This window comes from Chiloscyllium plagiosum, chromosome 9 (assembly GCF_004010195.1).
Source record: "Chiloscyllium plagiosum isolate BGI_BamShark_2017 chromosome 9, ASM401019v2, whole genome shotgun sequence".
NCBI lineage: Eukaryota > Metazoa > Chordata > Chondrichthyes > Orectolobiformes > Hemiscylliidae > Chiloscyllium > Chiloscyllium plagiosum.
In genome coordinates, this window is record NC_057718.1 from 5,288,499 (window position 1) to 5,303,699 (window position 15,201).

The 15,201-nt window shown below is 43.4% G+C and overlaps 1 protein-coding gene across 1 annotated transcript; it reads right to left on the bottom strand.

Moving 5' to 3' along the window:
- Nucleotides 1–23: 23 nt before the first annotated feature.
- Nucleotides 24–549, bottom strand: sf3b5 (splicing factor 3b, subunit 5). The gene has a single exon (XM_043696792.1). It carries the CDS (start codon nucleotides 346–348, stop codon nucleotides 88–90), a length of 261 nt encoding a protein of 86 aa, XP_043552727.1. The 5' UTR covers nucleotides 349–549; the 3' UTR covers nucleotides 24–87.
- Nucleotides 550–15,201: the final 14,652 nt, after the last annotated feature.

A 15,201-nucleotide genomic window follows, 5' to 3' on the forward strand; every position in this document is an offset into this window, starting at 1 on the left:
CCAGACCTCAACCCCCCCAGCTCGCCACATATCCCCTTCGCATCTCCATATCTATTTACCCCCCCAATTACAACACCCCAGGCCCTCTCAGGCCTCCTCGGGCTTGTCGGGCGGGGGCCCGCACGGCTGCAGCATCTTCTCCATGAGGTTGAAGCGGACCCGGGCCTTGGTTTCGTTCTCGGCCACGGCGAAGTAGTTGAGGAGGTCGAAGTGGCCCATGTACGAGGCGTACGAGTCGCGGTGCTGGTTGACGAGCCACTCCCACTTGGTGGTGTCGGCGTGCCCGGTTCCGATGTACTTGGACTGGAGATGCTCCAGCTGGCTGTGGATGTTGTAACGGTCAGTCATTGCGATGATGGCGGCGGTGGCTCTCCCCCCGAGAGGTTCAAATTCGAATCCCAACCGTCAACCGCCCTCCGAGGAAAACCCAATATGGCCGCTGTTACCATGGTTATCTCCACGTGTCCCTCAAAAAAACAGCCACCAGTACAAATTGATGAAAACTAACTTAAAATGAAGTCGTAATTTTGTTTCAACGTTAAATAAAATCTTGCTAAACAATGGTTTTAAAAATTAATGTATATTCTTGCGCAGGCGCATTAGGATAACATGCATAGAAGCCACGCCCCATCCCAGGCGACTTTTTTCACGTACTAATTGGAATGAAAAACCGAGCCTTACCAAACAAAAACACTGACGAGAGTATGATTAGTTTTAACATAAAATATTTTTTTTAGTGAATCGGTGTAACTAAATTGAACGGTAATGGTGCGCAGGCGCATTGGCTGTTGAAGCCACGCCCCGTGGCTGTTACAACCGCACTCTGCCCCCTAGGTTGGAGGACCGCTGCTGTGTGGTATTGCATTCACATTCATTCCAATCCACCAACTGATTTCACTCCTCACCATAGCCAAGGTACATGTGACAATAATAAATTAAATTTCAGCTCGTACTTTTTATAGAATCTCCAGCATAAGAGGTACAGTTAGTAATTTTACAGATGACACCAAAATTGGAGGTGTAGTGGACAGTGAATGAGGTTACCTCAGATTACAACAGGATCTTGACCAGATGGGCCAATGGGCTGAGAAGTGGCAGATGGAGTTTAATTCAGATAACTGCGAGGTGCTGCATTTTGGGAAAGCAAATCTTAGCAGGACTTATACACTTAATTATAAGGTCCTAGAGAGTGTTGCTGAACAAAGAGACCTTGGAGTGCAGGTTCATAGCTCCTTGAAAGTGGAGTCGCAGGTAGATTTGAGCTATAGGGAGAGGCTGAACAGACTTGGGCTGTTTTCCCTGGAGCGTCAGAGGCTGAGGGGTGACCTTATGGAGGTTTACAAAATTATGAGGGGCATGGATAGGATAAATAGACAAAGTCTTTTCCCTGGGGTGGAGAGTACAGAACTAGAGGTCATAGGTTTAGGGTGAGTGGAGAAAGATATAAAAGGGACCTAAGGGGCAACCTTTTCACACACAGGGTGGCACGTGTATGGAATGCGCTGCCAAAGGAAGTGGTGGAGGCTGGTACAATTGCAACATTTAAAAGGCATCTGGATGGGCATATGAATAGGAAGGGTTTGGAGGGATATGGACCGGGTCTGGCAGGTGGGATTAGATTGGGTTGGGATATCTGGACGGTTTGGACCGAAGGGTCTGTTTTCATGCTGTACATCTCTATACAGTGCAGAAAGGCTGTGCACAGACCCTCTGAAGAGCGTCACACCCAAACCCAGCCCCTTACCCTAAACCTGTAACTCTGCATTTACCACAGCTGATGCACCCAGCCTGCAACATCGCTGGACACCATGGACAATTTAGCATGACCAATCCACTTAACCCCATCTTTGGACTGTGGGAGGAATTCGGAACATTCAGCAGAAACCCAAGCAGACACAGGGAGAACATGCAAACTCTACACAGCGAGGGAATTGAAGCCAGATGCCTGGTACTGTGAGGCACCAGTGCTAACCACTGTGCCACCCTTGATCAGCATGTTGAATAGTCCAACTTAGATTGGGACAATAAACAATTGCCTCTCCTTTGCAATAAATATCAAATCATCTTCAAGTTGCTTCATCAATGAGCTTCACTCCATCATAAGGTCAGAAGTGGAGATGTTCGCTAATAATTGCACAATGTTCAGCACCATTTACAGCTCCTCAGACACTGAAGCAAACCGTCTTCGAATGAAACAAGATCTGGACAATATCTAGGCTGACAAGATCTAGGTATGATCTTTGCAAAGCCATCAGGAACACCAAGAGACAACCCCAGACTAAACCAGAGTCCTAGACTAACCAGAGAAACACACATCGACTGTGGCAAGGCTTACACGATATAACAGGTTACAGAGCCCTGACATCCTCGGATGCTCCTGTACCCACAGTCACCTCAGCAGATGTCAGACTCGCCTTCTTGAGGGTGAATCCATGGAAAGCGATTTGTCCGGATGGGAGTCCCTGACTGTGAACGCTGATCCTGCCCAGAGAAGCTGTTGGGAGTATTTGCAGACACCTTTAACCTTTTCTTACTGCGATGTGAGGTCCCCCTGCTCCAAGAAGACCATTCTCATCCTAATGCCAAAGAAGACTCAGGCAGCGTGCCTTAATGATCACATTAAGGTGGTTTTGACATCCATCATTCTGAAGGTTTCAAGAGGTTAGTAATGAGACAAAGCAACTCCAGCCTCCCAGATTGCCTTGATCCACTACAATTCTCCTATCATCACAATAGATCCATGGCAGACACCATCTCCTTGGCCCTACACTCATCCCTGGTACATCTGGTTAACAAGGAGACCGACGTCAGACTTATTTATTGACTCTAGCTCTTTCTTCAATACTATAATTACCACAAAACTAATCTCCAAACTCTGAGACCTAGGAACCTGCTCTTCCTCCTGTAACTGGATCCTGGACTTCCTGACCCGTAGACCACAAACAATAAGGACAGGTGACAACCCTTCCACAATAATCCTCCATAGTGGGTTGGATCTCAAACAACAATGAGACAAAGTACAGGAAGGAGACAGTCAGTTTAATGGCATGGTGTAAAGACAAATATCTCTCCATCAATATCAACAAAATGAAAGAGCTGGTCATTAACTTCAGGAAGTGGAGTGGAGGACATGCCCCTTTCTGTATCAGTGATGGAGAGCATCAAGTTCCTAGGAGTAAATATCCCTAATAATCTATCTTCATCCACATCAATGCTAGTCAAGAAAGTAGACCAACGCCTCTACTTCCTCAGAAGGCTAAGGATATTCAGCATGTCTACAATGAATCTTACCAATTTTACAGATGCACTGTAGACAGCATCCTATCTGGATGCAACACCGCTTGGTATGGAACAGCTCTGCCTAAGACCACAAGAAATTACAGAGAGTTGTGAAGGTGGCCCAGTACATCACAAAGTTTAGATCAAAGTGGTGCTGGAAAAGCACAGCAGGTCAGACAGCATCCGAGGAGCAGGAAAATCGACGTTTCGGGCAAAAGCCCTTCATCAGGAATAGGTACGTCATAAAACCCAACCTTCCAACCATCGAGTCTACAGTTTCCACTGCCTTGGGAAAGCAACCAACATAGTCAACCACCACCCCCTCACTGTCACGAGGTCAAAATCTTGGAACCACCTCCCTAAGAGTCAACCTACAGCACATAGCCTGCAGTGGTTTAAGAAGGCAGCTCACTACCACCTTCTCAAAGGCAACAAGAGATGAGCAATAAATGGCTGTCCAGCCAATGACACCCACATCCCATGAGTGAATAGAGAAAACATACCTGTTAGACCTCAACTGAAGTATTTGTAAAATTGCCATAGTGCTGCAGAAGACTGCGTAGCATCATAGAATCTCTACAGTGCAGATAGAGGCCATTTGGCCCATTGAGTCTGCACAGATCCAATGAAGGGCAACACATGATTATTTGGATACAAATAATTTGTGTACATGGGATTATGGGCAAAAGGCAGCAGATTAGCGTTAGGTAATGATGCTTGTTTGAAGAACAGGTGCATGCATGATGGGGTCAAAATGGCTTCGTTTGGTCCCATAACAATTTTGTGATTTTGCAGTATTATCCTATATGATGTAGGCCATTTGGCCCTTTGAATCTGCTCTGCCCATTCAATGGCTGATCTGATAATCCTCAACTCCACTTCCCAGCCTTTTCCCCATAACCCTTGATTTCCTTACTGAATGACAATCTGCCTATCTCAGCCTGTATATACATAATGACTTAACCTCGACGGCCCTCTGTGTTATAGAGTTCCACAGATTCATTTCCCTCTTAATTAAATGGTCTGGGGCTTCAAGCCATCCAGTTCCCAATGCACATACACACAAACATAATTTAGTTTTAAAATATCTCATTCACAAAAGCTAATCATTTTGTTAAATTGAATCAGTCTCATCAGTGTTTGCTAAGGTTGGTTTTTATCTGATATTAAATTGAAAAGAGTATCTACATCATCAGCTTCAATTCACTGCTTCCCAGTGCATATGCACATGAAATGTATATATATATTTATTAAGAATTTTTTTTAACCAACATTCTGCTTTCCTCTGAACCTCTCGTAAATGGGTGACCCCTTACTCTGAGATGATGCCCTCTGCTCCTAGACTCTCACAAGGGGAAGTAACCTTTCTGTATCTATCCTATCAAGTCTTGCATGTTTCAGTAAGGTTACCTCTCATCCTTCTCTATTCCAATGAGCACAGGCTTAACCTACACAACCTCTCCTCAGAAGGCAGTTCCTGCATACTCAGGGTCAACCGAGTGAACCTTCTCCACTGACTGCTCCAGTAGTAGCATAGCTGAAAATGTGTTGCTGGAAAAGCGCAGCAGGTCAGGCAGCATCCAAGGAACAGGAGAATCGGCGTTTCGGGCATAAGCCCTTCCAGCAACACATTTTCAGCTCTGATCTCCAGCATCTGCAGCCCTCACTTTCTCCCAGTAGTAGCATATCCTTCCTGAGATAAAGAGCATGAACAGTTCACTCTATTCCAGCTGTGGTCCAACTACTGCTTTTATCATTTTTGCAAGAATTCACTTTTTGTACACTCCATTCTCTTTGAAGTAAAGCCAACAATTCATTTGCTTTCCCCATTACTTGCTGAACTTGGATGCTAGCTTTCTTGATTCATGCCTCTGTACTGCAGCTTTCCTCAGTCTTTCACCTTTTAAATAATAAGCAGCTTCCTTATTCTTCCTGCATGACTTCACACCTTCCCATATTATAGTCCATATGACAAGTTTTTGCCCACTCAAACTCTATCTATATCCCTCCGCAGTGTCTCTGTGTCATTCTTATGGCTGGCTATCATTCTTCCCTGTGATGGGTCATCACTTGTGGAACATAGAACAATACAACGCAGAACAGGCCCTTTGGCCCTCGATGTTGCGCCGACCTGTGAACTAATCTAAGCCCGTTCCCCTATACCATCCCATCAGCATCCATGTGCTTATCCAAGGATTGTTTAAATCTCACTAATGTTGCTGAAGCCCCTCGTACAAGCTGACGTCATCATCCTTAGAAAAAGATTTTCACTGTCTAGCCTATCTAATCCTCTGATCATCTTGGGTGTCTCTATCAAATCCCCTCTTAGCCACCTTCTTTCCAAAGAGAATAGACCCAAGTCTCTCAGCTTTTCCTCATAAGACCTTCCCTCCAGATCAAGCAATATCCTGGTAAATCTCCTCTGCACCTTTTCCAATGCTTCCACATCCTTCCTGTAATGGGGTGACCAGAAATGTACACACTTTTCCAAGTGCGGCCACACTAACATTTTGTATAGTTGCAGCATGATATTATGGCTTCGGAACTCAATCCCTCGACCAATAAAATCTAACACACCGTATGCCTTCTTAACAGCACTATTAACCTGGGTGGCAACTTTCAGGGATTTATGTACATGGACATCAAGATCCCTCTGCACATCCACACTACCAAGAGTCTTTCCATTGACCCAGTACTCTGCCTTCCTGTTATTCTTCCCAAAGTGAATCACCTCACATTTATCTACATTGAACTCCATTTGTCACCTCTTGGTTCAATTCTGCAGTTTATCCAAGTCCCCCGCAACATTCTTCCACACTGTCTGCTACTCTACCGACTTTAGTGTCATCTGTAAATTTACTAATCCATCCACCTATGCCTGCATCCAAGTCATTTATAAAAATGACAAACAGCAGTGGTCCCAAAACAGATCCTTGTGGCATACCACTCGTAACCGGACGCCAGGCTAAGTATTTTCCATCAACCACCACTCGCTGCCTTCTTACAGAAAGCTAGTTTCTAATCCAAACTGCTAAATCACCCTTAACCCCATTGCCTCTGCATTTTCTCCAACAGTCTACCATGTGGAACCTTATCAAAGGTCTTACTGAAGTCCATGTACACCACATCAACACCCTCCCTCATCCACATGCTTGGTCGCCTTCTCAAAAAATTCAATGAGGTTTCTGAGACATGACCTGCCCTTGAAGAAACCATGTTGACTATCTGCAATCAAATTGTTGCTTGCTAGATGATTATAAATCCTATCTCTCATAATCCTTTCCAAAACATTTCCTACAAAAGACATAAGGCTCACTGGTCTGTAATTACCTGGGTCATCTCTACCGACTTTCTTGAACAAGGGATCAACATTTGCAATCCTCCAGTCCTCTGGTACTAAACCTGTAGACAATGATGGCTCAAAGATCAAGGCCAAAGGCTCCAACACCTCCTCCCTAGCTTCCCAGAGAATCCTCGGATAAATCCCATCCGGCCCAGGGGCTTGTCTACTTTCATTATTTCTAGAATTGGTAACACCTCTTCCTTACTAACCTCGATCCTTTCTAGTCTAATATCTTGTACCTCATTCTTTTCTTCTACAATATTCTCCTTTGCTTGAGTGAAAACCGATGAGAAATATTCGTTTAGCACCTCTCCGATCTCCACAGGGTCCACACACAACTTCCCACTTCTGTCTTTGACTGGCCCTATTCCAACCTGGTCGTCTTTTTATTCCTCACATACCTATAGAAAGCTTTAGGGTTCTCCTTTATTCTACTTGCTAAAGACTGCTCATATCGTTTCTTTGCTCTTCTTAACTCTTTCTTTAAATCCTCCGAGCTACTCTGTAACTCTCTATCGCCCCATCTGAACCATCTCGCCTCATTGTCATATAAGCCTCCTTCTTCCGCTTAACAAGAGATGCAATTTCTGTAGTAAACCACGGTTCCCTTACCTTATCACTTCCTTCCTGCCTGACAGGGACATACCTATCAAGCACATGCAATATCTGTTCCTTAAACCAGCTCCACATTTCGATTGTCCCCATCCCCTGCATTTTGCGACACCATTCTATGCTTCTTAAGTCTTTTCTAACCACATTATAATTGCCGCTCCCCATTGATAACTCTTGCCCTGTTGCATGTTCCATCGCTTAACTAAACGTAACCGAATTATGGTCACTTTCCCCAAAGTGCTCACCTATCACTAAATCAAACACCTGGCCTGGTATATTACCAAGCACCAGATCCAGTGTGGCCTCCCCTCTTGTCTGCCCTTCAACATACTGTGTCAGGAAACCCTCCTGCACACATTAGACAAAAACTGATCCACCTGAAGTCCCCCATAATGACCACCCTGTTCCTATCATTCCTACCCAGAATCATTTTGCCAACCCTCACCTCCACATCCCTGGAACTCTGCGGAGGCCTATAAAATACTCCCAGCAGTGTGACCTCTCCTATCCTGTTTCTAACCTCAGCCCAGACCACCTCAGTAGACGAGTCCTCGTCAAAAGTTCTTTCAGCCACCGTTATACAGTCCTTGACTAACAAGGATACACCTCCCCCTCTTTTACCGTCTTGCCTGATCTTGATGAAAGATCCAAACCCTGGAACCTGCAACATCCATTCCTGACCCTGCTCTATCCATGTCTTCGAAATGGCCACAATATCGAAGTCCCAAGCTCACCTACCTTATTTTGAGTACTTCTGGCGTTGAAGTAAACACACTTCAAACCAGCTTACTGTCTGCCAGTACATTCCTATGGCCGTGAAATCCTTTCCTTGCTCTCCCTACTCTCATCCTGTACACTTCAGGTTCCCATCCTGTGTTGCCCTGGATTATCATAATCTGGAATTTTGGGATGTGTCCAGCCTTTCTGGAATGCCCTTTGTTCTGGGATTTCATTAGGTTTTTTGTTGGGGTATGTTTGAGCTGGCAACACCAGATACTGGGTAGCCATAGCCCCACATCAAGCTCCATCCAATCCCAGCACCTCCCTCCCTTGTTTGGAAACACAGAAAGTAGGTGTGGGAGTCTATTAATTAATACTAACATATAGATTTTCATAAGATAATGCTTTATACCAATATTTTATGGACACATATAGCTATTTACTAAACCAAAACCATTGCCTATAGACAGAACATTCCTTTGCCCACCTCTTCTCTGTGACCTAGATAAGAGCATGCAAAGCAGCAGCAGGTACAAGAGCTTACCCAACCTATGGGCACTGCATTTGGCACAGACCCATTAAGGGTGATTAAGGTTTCATTAAGTTCCCTTTCTGTTACATTAGAGATCATGTTTAAATTATTCTATTTGTGGTCTTGACCTGGTGTATGTGGAAAGGATGTGGGAGAATCTAGAATGAAGGGACATTGTTTAAAAATAAAAACTGGCCCAATTAAGACAGAAGGGAGGATGTTTCTCATCGAGAATCATGAGTCTTTGAGACTCTTCTTCCAAAGTCAAATAAACAAGGAGGTTGGAATGTGCAGATATCAGATTGTATTGAGTGATTGAGCAGGCCGGAGGGGCATAGAGATCTCCTCCTGTTCCTAATTTCTATGGTCATATGTATTAACTCCACCTCCTCATTGTGGACAGACACTTGGAGAATTCTTTCTCTCCTCATAACTGAACCGGCTCTGGTCACCCACAGCTCAATTTATAGAATATTTGCATCATTCTTATAGTTCACAAGTGTGTTCCAGCAATTACCACAAGAAGTTAAGACATACCTGGGAGCTGTTAACTAACATTATACCTGTTTGTTAGCTGTCAATATCAAAGCTGAGTTGTTCACTGCATTATTTCTAAGTCAGAAAATTGAACTATTCTGGTGCAGTGTTTGAAAAGCCTTGCTTTGTGGGAGCTGCTGCCTTTTGGATGGAAAACAGACTGGAGAAAGCATTTCATGTATCAGTGCATGTAGAGAAATTACTCTATTTCACTTATTCCTAAATGAAAGAAATAATATCACTTACATGGCTCACCAATAGTTCATGCCAAATCTATTGCTCAGCACTAACTCTAAAAATGGTTGGTCTGATTATTAATCACTTTGATGGTTGTGGGAGCTTACTAGTGCAAATTGGCTGCTATGTTTCCTACATAACAATCATGTCTACTCATTAAAAGTACTTTGATAACATAAGAATATAGGAAATGGGAGCAGCCCTAAGTCATTCAGCCTTTTGAGAGTACTTGGCCTTTCAATGATTCATGGCTGATCTTCTACTTCAGTACTATTTTCCATACTCTCCCCAGATCCCTCAATGGCATTACTACCTAGAAATATATCAATCTCAGTCTTGATCATACTCAGTGGCTAGGTCTTGCCCACCTTCTGGAGCAGATTCAGGGTTTAAGATGCTTTGGGACATTGTAAAAGGTTCCATACAGATATAACTTTTCTTGCAATGTATTTCTATTTATTTCCAAATACCTAATTGCCTTTGAAAGCAGCTGAAAATTCTACAGTCCACTTGGCGGTATGAACAGTTACGATGCTGTTTAGGAAAGAGACTCTGGGAATTTGATCTGGGAAGAAGGAGGGACTTCCAAGTTTTGTCTTCATTGCTCAGACCTTTGGGTTTATGTTGAGGTTGTACAGAGTATTGGTGAGGCCTCCTCTGGAGCACTGTGTCCAGTTCTGCTCTCCCTGTTATAGGTGAAATATTATTAAGCTGGAGAGGATCCAGAAGAGATTTATCAGGAGGTTGCCAGGAATGGAAGGTATGAATTATAAAGTGAGGCTTTTTTCACTGGAGCATAAGAGGTTAAGAGGTGACCTTTATAGGTTTATAAAATCATGAAGATTATAAATAAGGGGAATGACAAGTGTCTTTTCCCTAAGGTGGCAGATTTCAAGACTGGTTTGAGGTGAAATATTTTAAAAAAGACATTTAAAAAGGCCAAATTGTTTACACATAGTGGTTCATGTGTGGAATGAACCATCAGAGGAAATGGGTACAGTTACAACATTTACATAACATTTAGATAAGTACATGAAAAGTAAATGTCTGGAGAGATACGAGCCAAGCACAGGCAGGTGGGACTAGTTTAGTTTGTGATCATGGATTGGTTGGACCGAAGGGTCTGTTTCCGTATGACTGTGTGACTCTGAATTAGGATCGTGTCAGACCTCCAAGAGCATTTTGTTCTTTTTGCAGACAACAAGGTAGAGAGGTGCTGCTGGAGTGCATTGCATTTTTTAACCAGCCATATTGCAGATACCGTGGGCCAATGAGGAAAGGATTGCAAATTAAGTTCAGTGATAGGTTCCATCCAACAGGCTGTATCCTGGGGGAGATTCTACAGTTTTACTGTGACTGGGCATTATCAAGACAAGTGGTGAATATTCTATCACTAACATGACCAGAACCTCGCTGGCTCTGCTATACCTGAACATTCGCCTGAAACAGCACACTTAGGTGGAAAACTCCATCAACATTTTTCAGTGTCACCGCAGGTAATGCACAAATCCCTCCGTTCCCCCCAAAATTGTCTGAATTCCTGAAGATAGGACAAGACCATGTAATCATTGTTTGTCACAGGATCCTTAAACAGACCTTAAAGAGATTATTGACAGAGAGCAGTAAATGAAATCATGGGGATTACATATACTCTTATAATGTGTTTATTCTACTGTAATATCACTTCAAAGTCAACCAAAACAGTCAGGCATGCATTGAATTGTGCAAAGTACAGATATTAATGTACAAAATTATTCAGTCCAGTGTTAATAGTCATATTGTTCTATTGCAAATCTGAACACACCACCAATAAACAGACTCCATTTCGGCATTTGACGTCCTGAACCTGAATCTGAAAAAAAAGCTAGAGACAAAATCAAGTATCAAAATCTCCTTCTATTATCACTCTTCAGGAATTCTATCAGACTCCTTGTCATTGATGGTATTGTTTCAACAACAAGTATAGAAAATAACCTGGCTATTGATGGTTGGGCCAGCACTTGTTTCTCATTGTAGTTACCCTTAAGAAGGTGGTGGTGAGCTGCCTTCTTGAACTGCTGTAGTTCATTTGCTGTAGGTAGACCCACAATGCCCTTAGAAAGGGAATTCCAGACTTTTGACTCAACGATGCTGAAGGAATGGTGATATATTTATAAATGGGATGATGTTTGGCAGTTTCTGTCCCTAATTGTAAGTTATTTTTCTTATTTCCTATACTGACAGACCTGCTGTGTATGTCTACCATTTTCTGTTTCTTTTTGATATTTTGTTAAGTGTTAAGGGTTTTCACTGTGACAAAGTTGACTGTGAAAAATATGAATATTGACATTAAATTTTCAACAATGTGTGCAGTATGAATATGTGAACTCACAAGTTAAGTATCAGTTGACAGAACATAGGAAATGGGAGCAAGAGGAGACCATTCAACATTTAAAAGGCATATGAATGGGTACATTAAATAGGAAGGGTTTAGAGGGATATGGACCAAATGCTGGCAAATGGGAAGTAGATTGATTTAGGATATCTGGTCAGCATGGACGAGTTGGACAAAGGCTCTGTTTCTGTGCTGTACATCTCTATGACTCTCAAGAGTGCGCTACGATTCAAGATGGCCACAGCAAATGCTCAGTCTCAACCCCATTTTCTTACATTGTCTCCATATGCCTTTGTGGTCAAAAACCAATCAATCCCTACACGGAACTGTGGATGCTCAGTCATTGAGTTTATTCAAGGCTGAGAAGTCCTCAGACATCGGAAGGGAAAAAGGATGAGATTCTGAAGGGAGAGTACAGAGAGTTAGGCAGGAATTTAAAAAGGTCCTCAAGAGTAGTAATATCTGGAATACTCCTGGTGCTACGAGCTAGTGAGGGCAGGAATAGGAGAGCTGAAAATGTGTTGCTGGAAAAGCGCAGCAGGTCAGGCAGCATCCAGGGAACAGGAGAATCGACGTTTCGGGCATAAGCCCTTCTTCAGGAAGGGCTTATGCCCGAAACGTCGATTCTCCTGCTCCTTGGATGCTGCCTGACCTGCTGCGCTTTTCCAGCAACACATTTTCAGCTCTGATCTCCAGCATCTGCAGACCTCACTTTCTCCTCCTAGGAATAGGAGAATAGAGCAGATGAATGCATGGCTGAGGAGCTGGTTTATGGGAGAAGGATTCACATTTTTGGATCATTGGAAAATGATTTGGTGTAGAAGTGACCTGTACAAGAAGGACATATATGCACATAAATTGGAAGGGGACTAATATATTGGCAGGGAGATTTACTCGAGCTGCTTGGGAGGATCTAAACTAGTAAGATGGGGTGGTGGGACCCAGGGAGAAAGTGAGGAAAGAGATCAATCTAAGACTGGTACAGTTGAGAAAAGAAGCAAGCCAAACAGTCAAGGCAGGCAGGGACAAAGCAGAGAAAAAGGTAGGACTGGTACATTTATTTCAATACAAGAGGCCTAACAGGGAAGGCAGATGAACTCAGGGTATGGTTAGGAACATGGGACTGGGATATCATAGCAATTACAGAAACATGGCTCAGGGATGGGCAGGACTGGCAGCTTAATGTTCCAGGATACAAATGCTGCAGGAAGGATAGAAAAGGAGGCAAGAGAGGAGGGGGAGTGGCATTTCTGATAAGGGATAGCATTACAGCTGTGCTGAGGGAGGATATTCCCAGAAATACATTCAGGGGAGTTATTTGGTTGGAACTGAGAAATATGAAAGGGGTGATCACCTTATTATAGACCCCCTAACAATCAGAGGGAAATTGAGAAACAAATTTGTAAGGAGAGCCCAGTTATTTGTAAGAATAATAGGGTGGCTATGGTAGGGGATTTTAACTTTCTAAACACAGACTGGGACTGCCATAGTGTTAAGGGTTTAGATGGAGAGGAATTTGTTAAGTGTGGACAAGAGAATTTTCTGATTCAGTATGCGGATTTACCTAGTAGAGAAGGTGCAAAACTTGACCTACTGTTGGGAAATAAGGCAGGGCAGGTGACTGTGGGGAGCACTTTGGTGCCAGTGACCATAATTCTATTAGTTTTAAAATAGTGATGGAAATGGATAGACCAGATCTAAAAGTTGAAGTTCTAAATTGGAGAAAGGCTAATTTTGACGGTATTAGGCAAGAACTTTCAAAAACTGTTTGGGGGTAGCTGTCCGCAGATAAAGGGCCTGCTGGAAAATAGGAAGCCTTCAGAAATGAGATAACGAGAATCTGGAGAAAGTATATTCCTGTTCGGGTGAAAGGAAAGGCTGGTAGGTGTGGAGTATGCTGGATGACTAGAAAAGTTGAGGGTTAAGAAAAAGAAGGAAGCATATGTCAGGTCCAGACAGGATAGATCAAGTAAATCCTTGGAAGAGTATATAGGCATTAGGAGTAAACTTAAGAGGGAAATCAGGAGGGCAAAAAGGGGACATGAGATAGCTTTGGCAAATAGAGTTAAGGAGAATCCAAAGGGTTTTTACAAATACATTAAGGACAAAAGGGTAACTAGGGAGAGAATAGAGCCACAGGAGATGGGGAGATGCTAAACGAGTATTTTGCATCAGTGTTTACTGTAGAAAACGACATGGAAGATATAGAATGTAGGGAAAAAGATGGTGACATCTTGAAAAATGTCCATATTACAGAGGAGGAAGTGCTGGATGTCTTGAAACACATAAAAAGTGGATATATCTCCAGGACCTGATCAGGTGCATCCAAACACTCTTGGGAAGCTTGGGAAGTGATTGCTGGACCTCTTGCTGAGATATTTGTATCATCAATAGTCACAGGTGAGATGCCAGAAGATTGGAGGTTGGCTAATGTTATGCCATTATTTAAGAAAGGTGGTAAGGACAAGCAAGAGAACTATAGACCAGTGAGCCTGACCTCGGTGGTGGGCAAGTTGTTGGAGGGAATCCTGAGGGACAGGATGTACATGTTTTTGGAAAGGCAAAGACAGATTAGGGATAGTCAACATGGCTTTGTGTGTGGGAAATCATGTCTCACAAACTTGATTGAGGTTTTTGAAGAAGTAACAGAGAGGATTGATGAGGGCAGAGTGGTAGACGTGATCTATATGGACTTCAGTAAGGTATTCGACCAGGTTCCCCATTGGAGACTGATTCACAAGCTTGTGAAATACAGGGAGAACTAGCCATTTGGATACGTAACTGGCTCAAAGGCAGGAGACAGAGGGTGGTGGTGGTGGAGGGTTTTTTTTCAGACTGGAGGCCTGTGACCAGTGGCGTACCACAAGGATCGGTGCTGTGTCCACTACTTATTGTCATTTACACAAATGATTTGGATGCGAGCATAAGAGGTACAGTTAGTAAGTTTGCAGATGACACCAAAATTGGAGGTGTTGTGGACACCTCAGATTACAACAGGATCTTGATTGGATGGGCCAAGGGCTGAGGAGTGGCTCATAAATGCGAGGTGCTGCATTTTGGGAAAGCAAATCTTAGCAGGACTTATACACTTAATGGTAAGGTCCTAGGGAGTGTTGCTAAACAAAGAGACCTTGGAGTGCAGGTTGCAAGCTCCTTGAAAGTGGAGTCGCAGGTAGATAGGATAGTGAAGAAGGCGTTTGATATGATTTCCTTTATTGGTCAGAGTATTGAGTACAGGAGCTGGGAGGTCATGTTGCGGCTGTACAGGACATTGGTTAGGCCGTTTTTGGAATATTGCATGCAATTCTGGTCTCCTTCCTATCAGAAAGATGTTGTGAAACTTGAAAGGGTTCAGAAAAAATTTACAAGGATATTGCCAGGGTTGGAGGATTTGTGCTATAGGGAGAGGTTGAATAGGCTGGGGCTGTTTTCCCTGGAGTGTCGGAGGCAGAGGGGTGACCTTATAGAGTTTTATAAAATCATGAGGGGCATGGATAGGATAAGTAGACAAAGTATTTTCCCTGGGGTCGGGGAGTCCAGAACTAGAGGGCATAGGGCGAGAGGGGA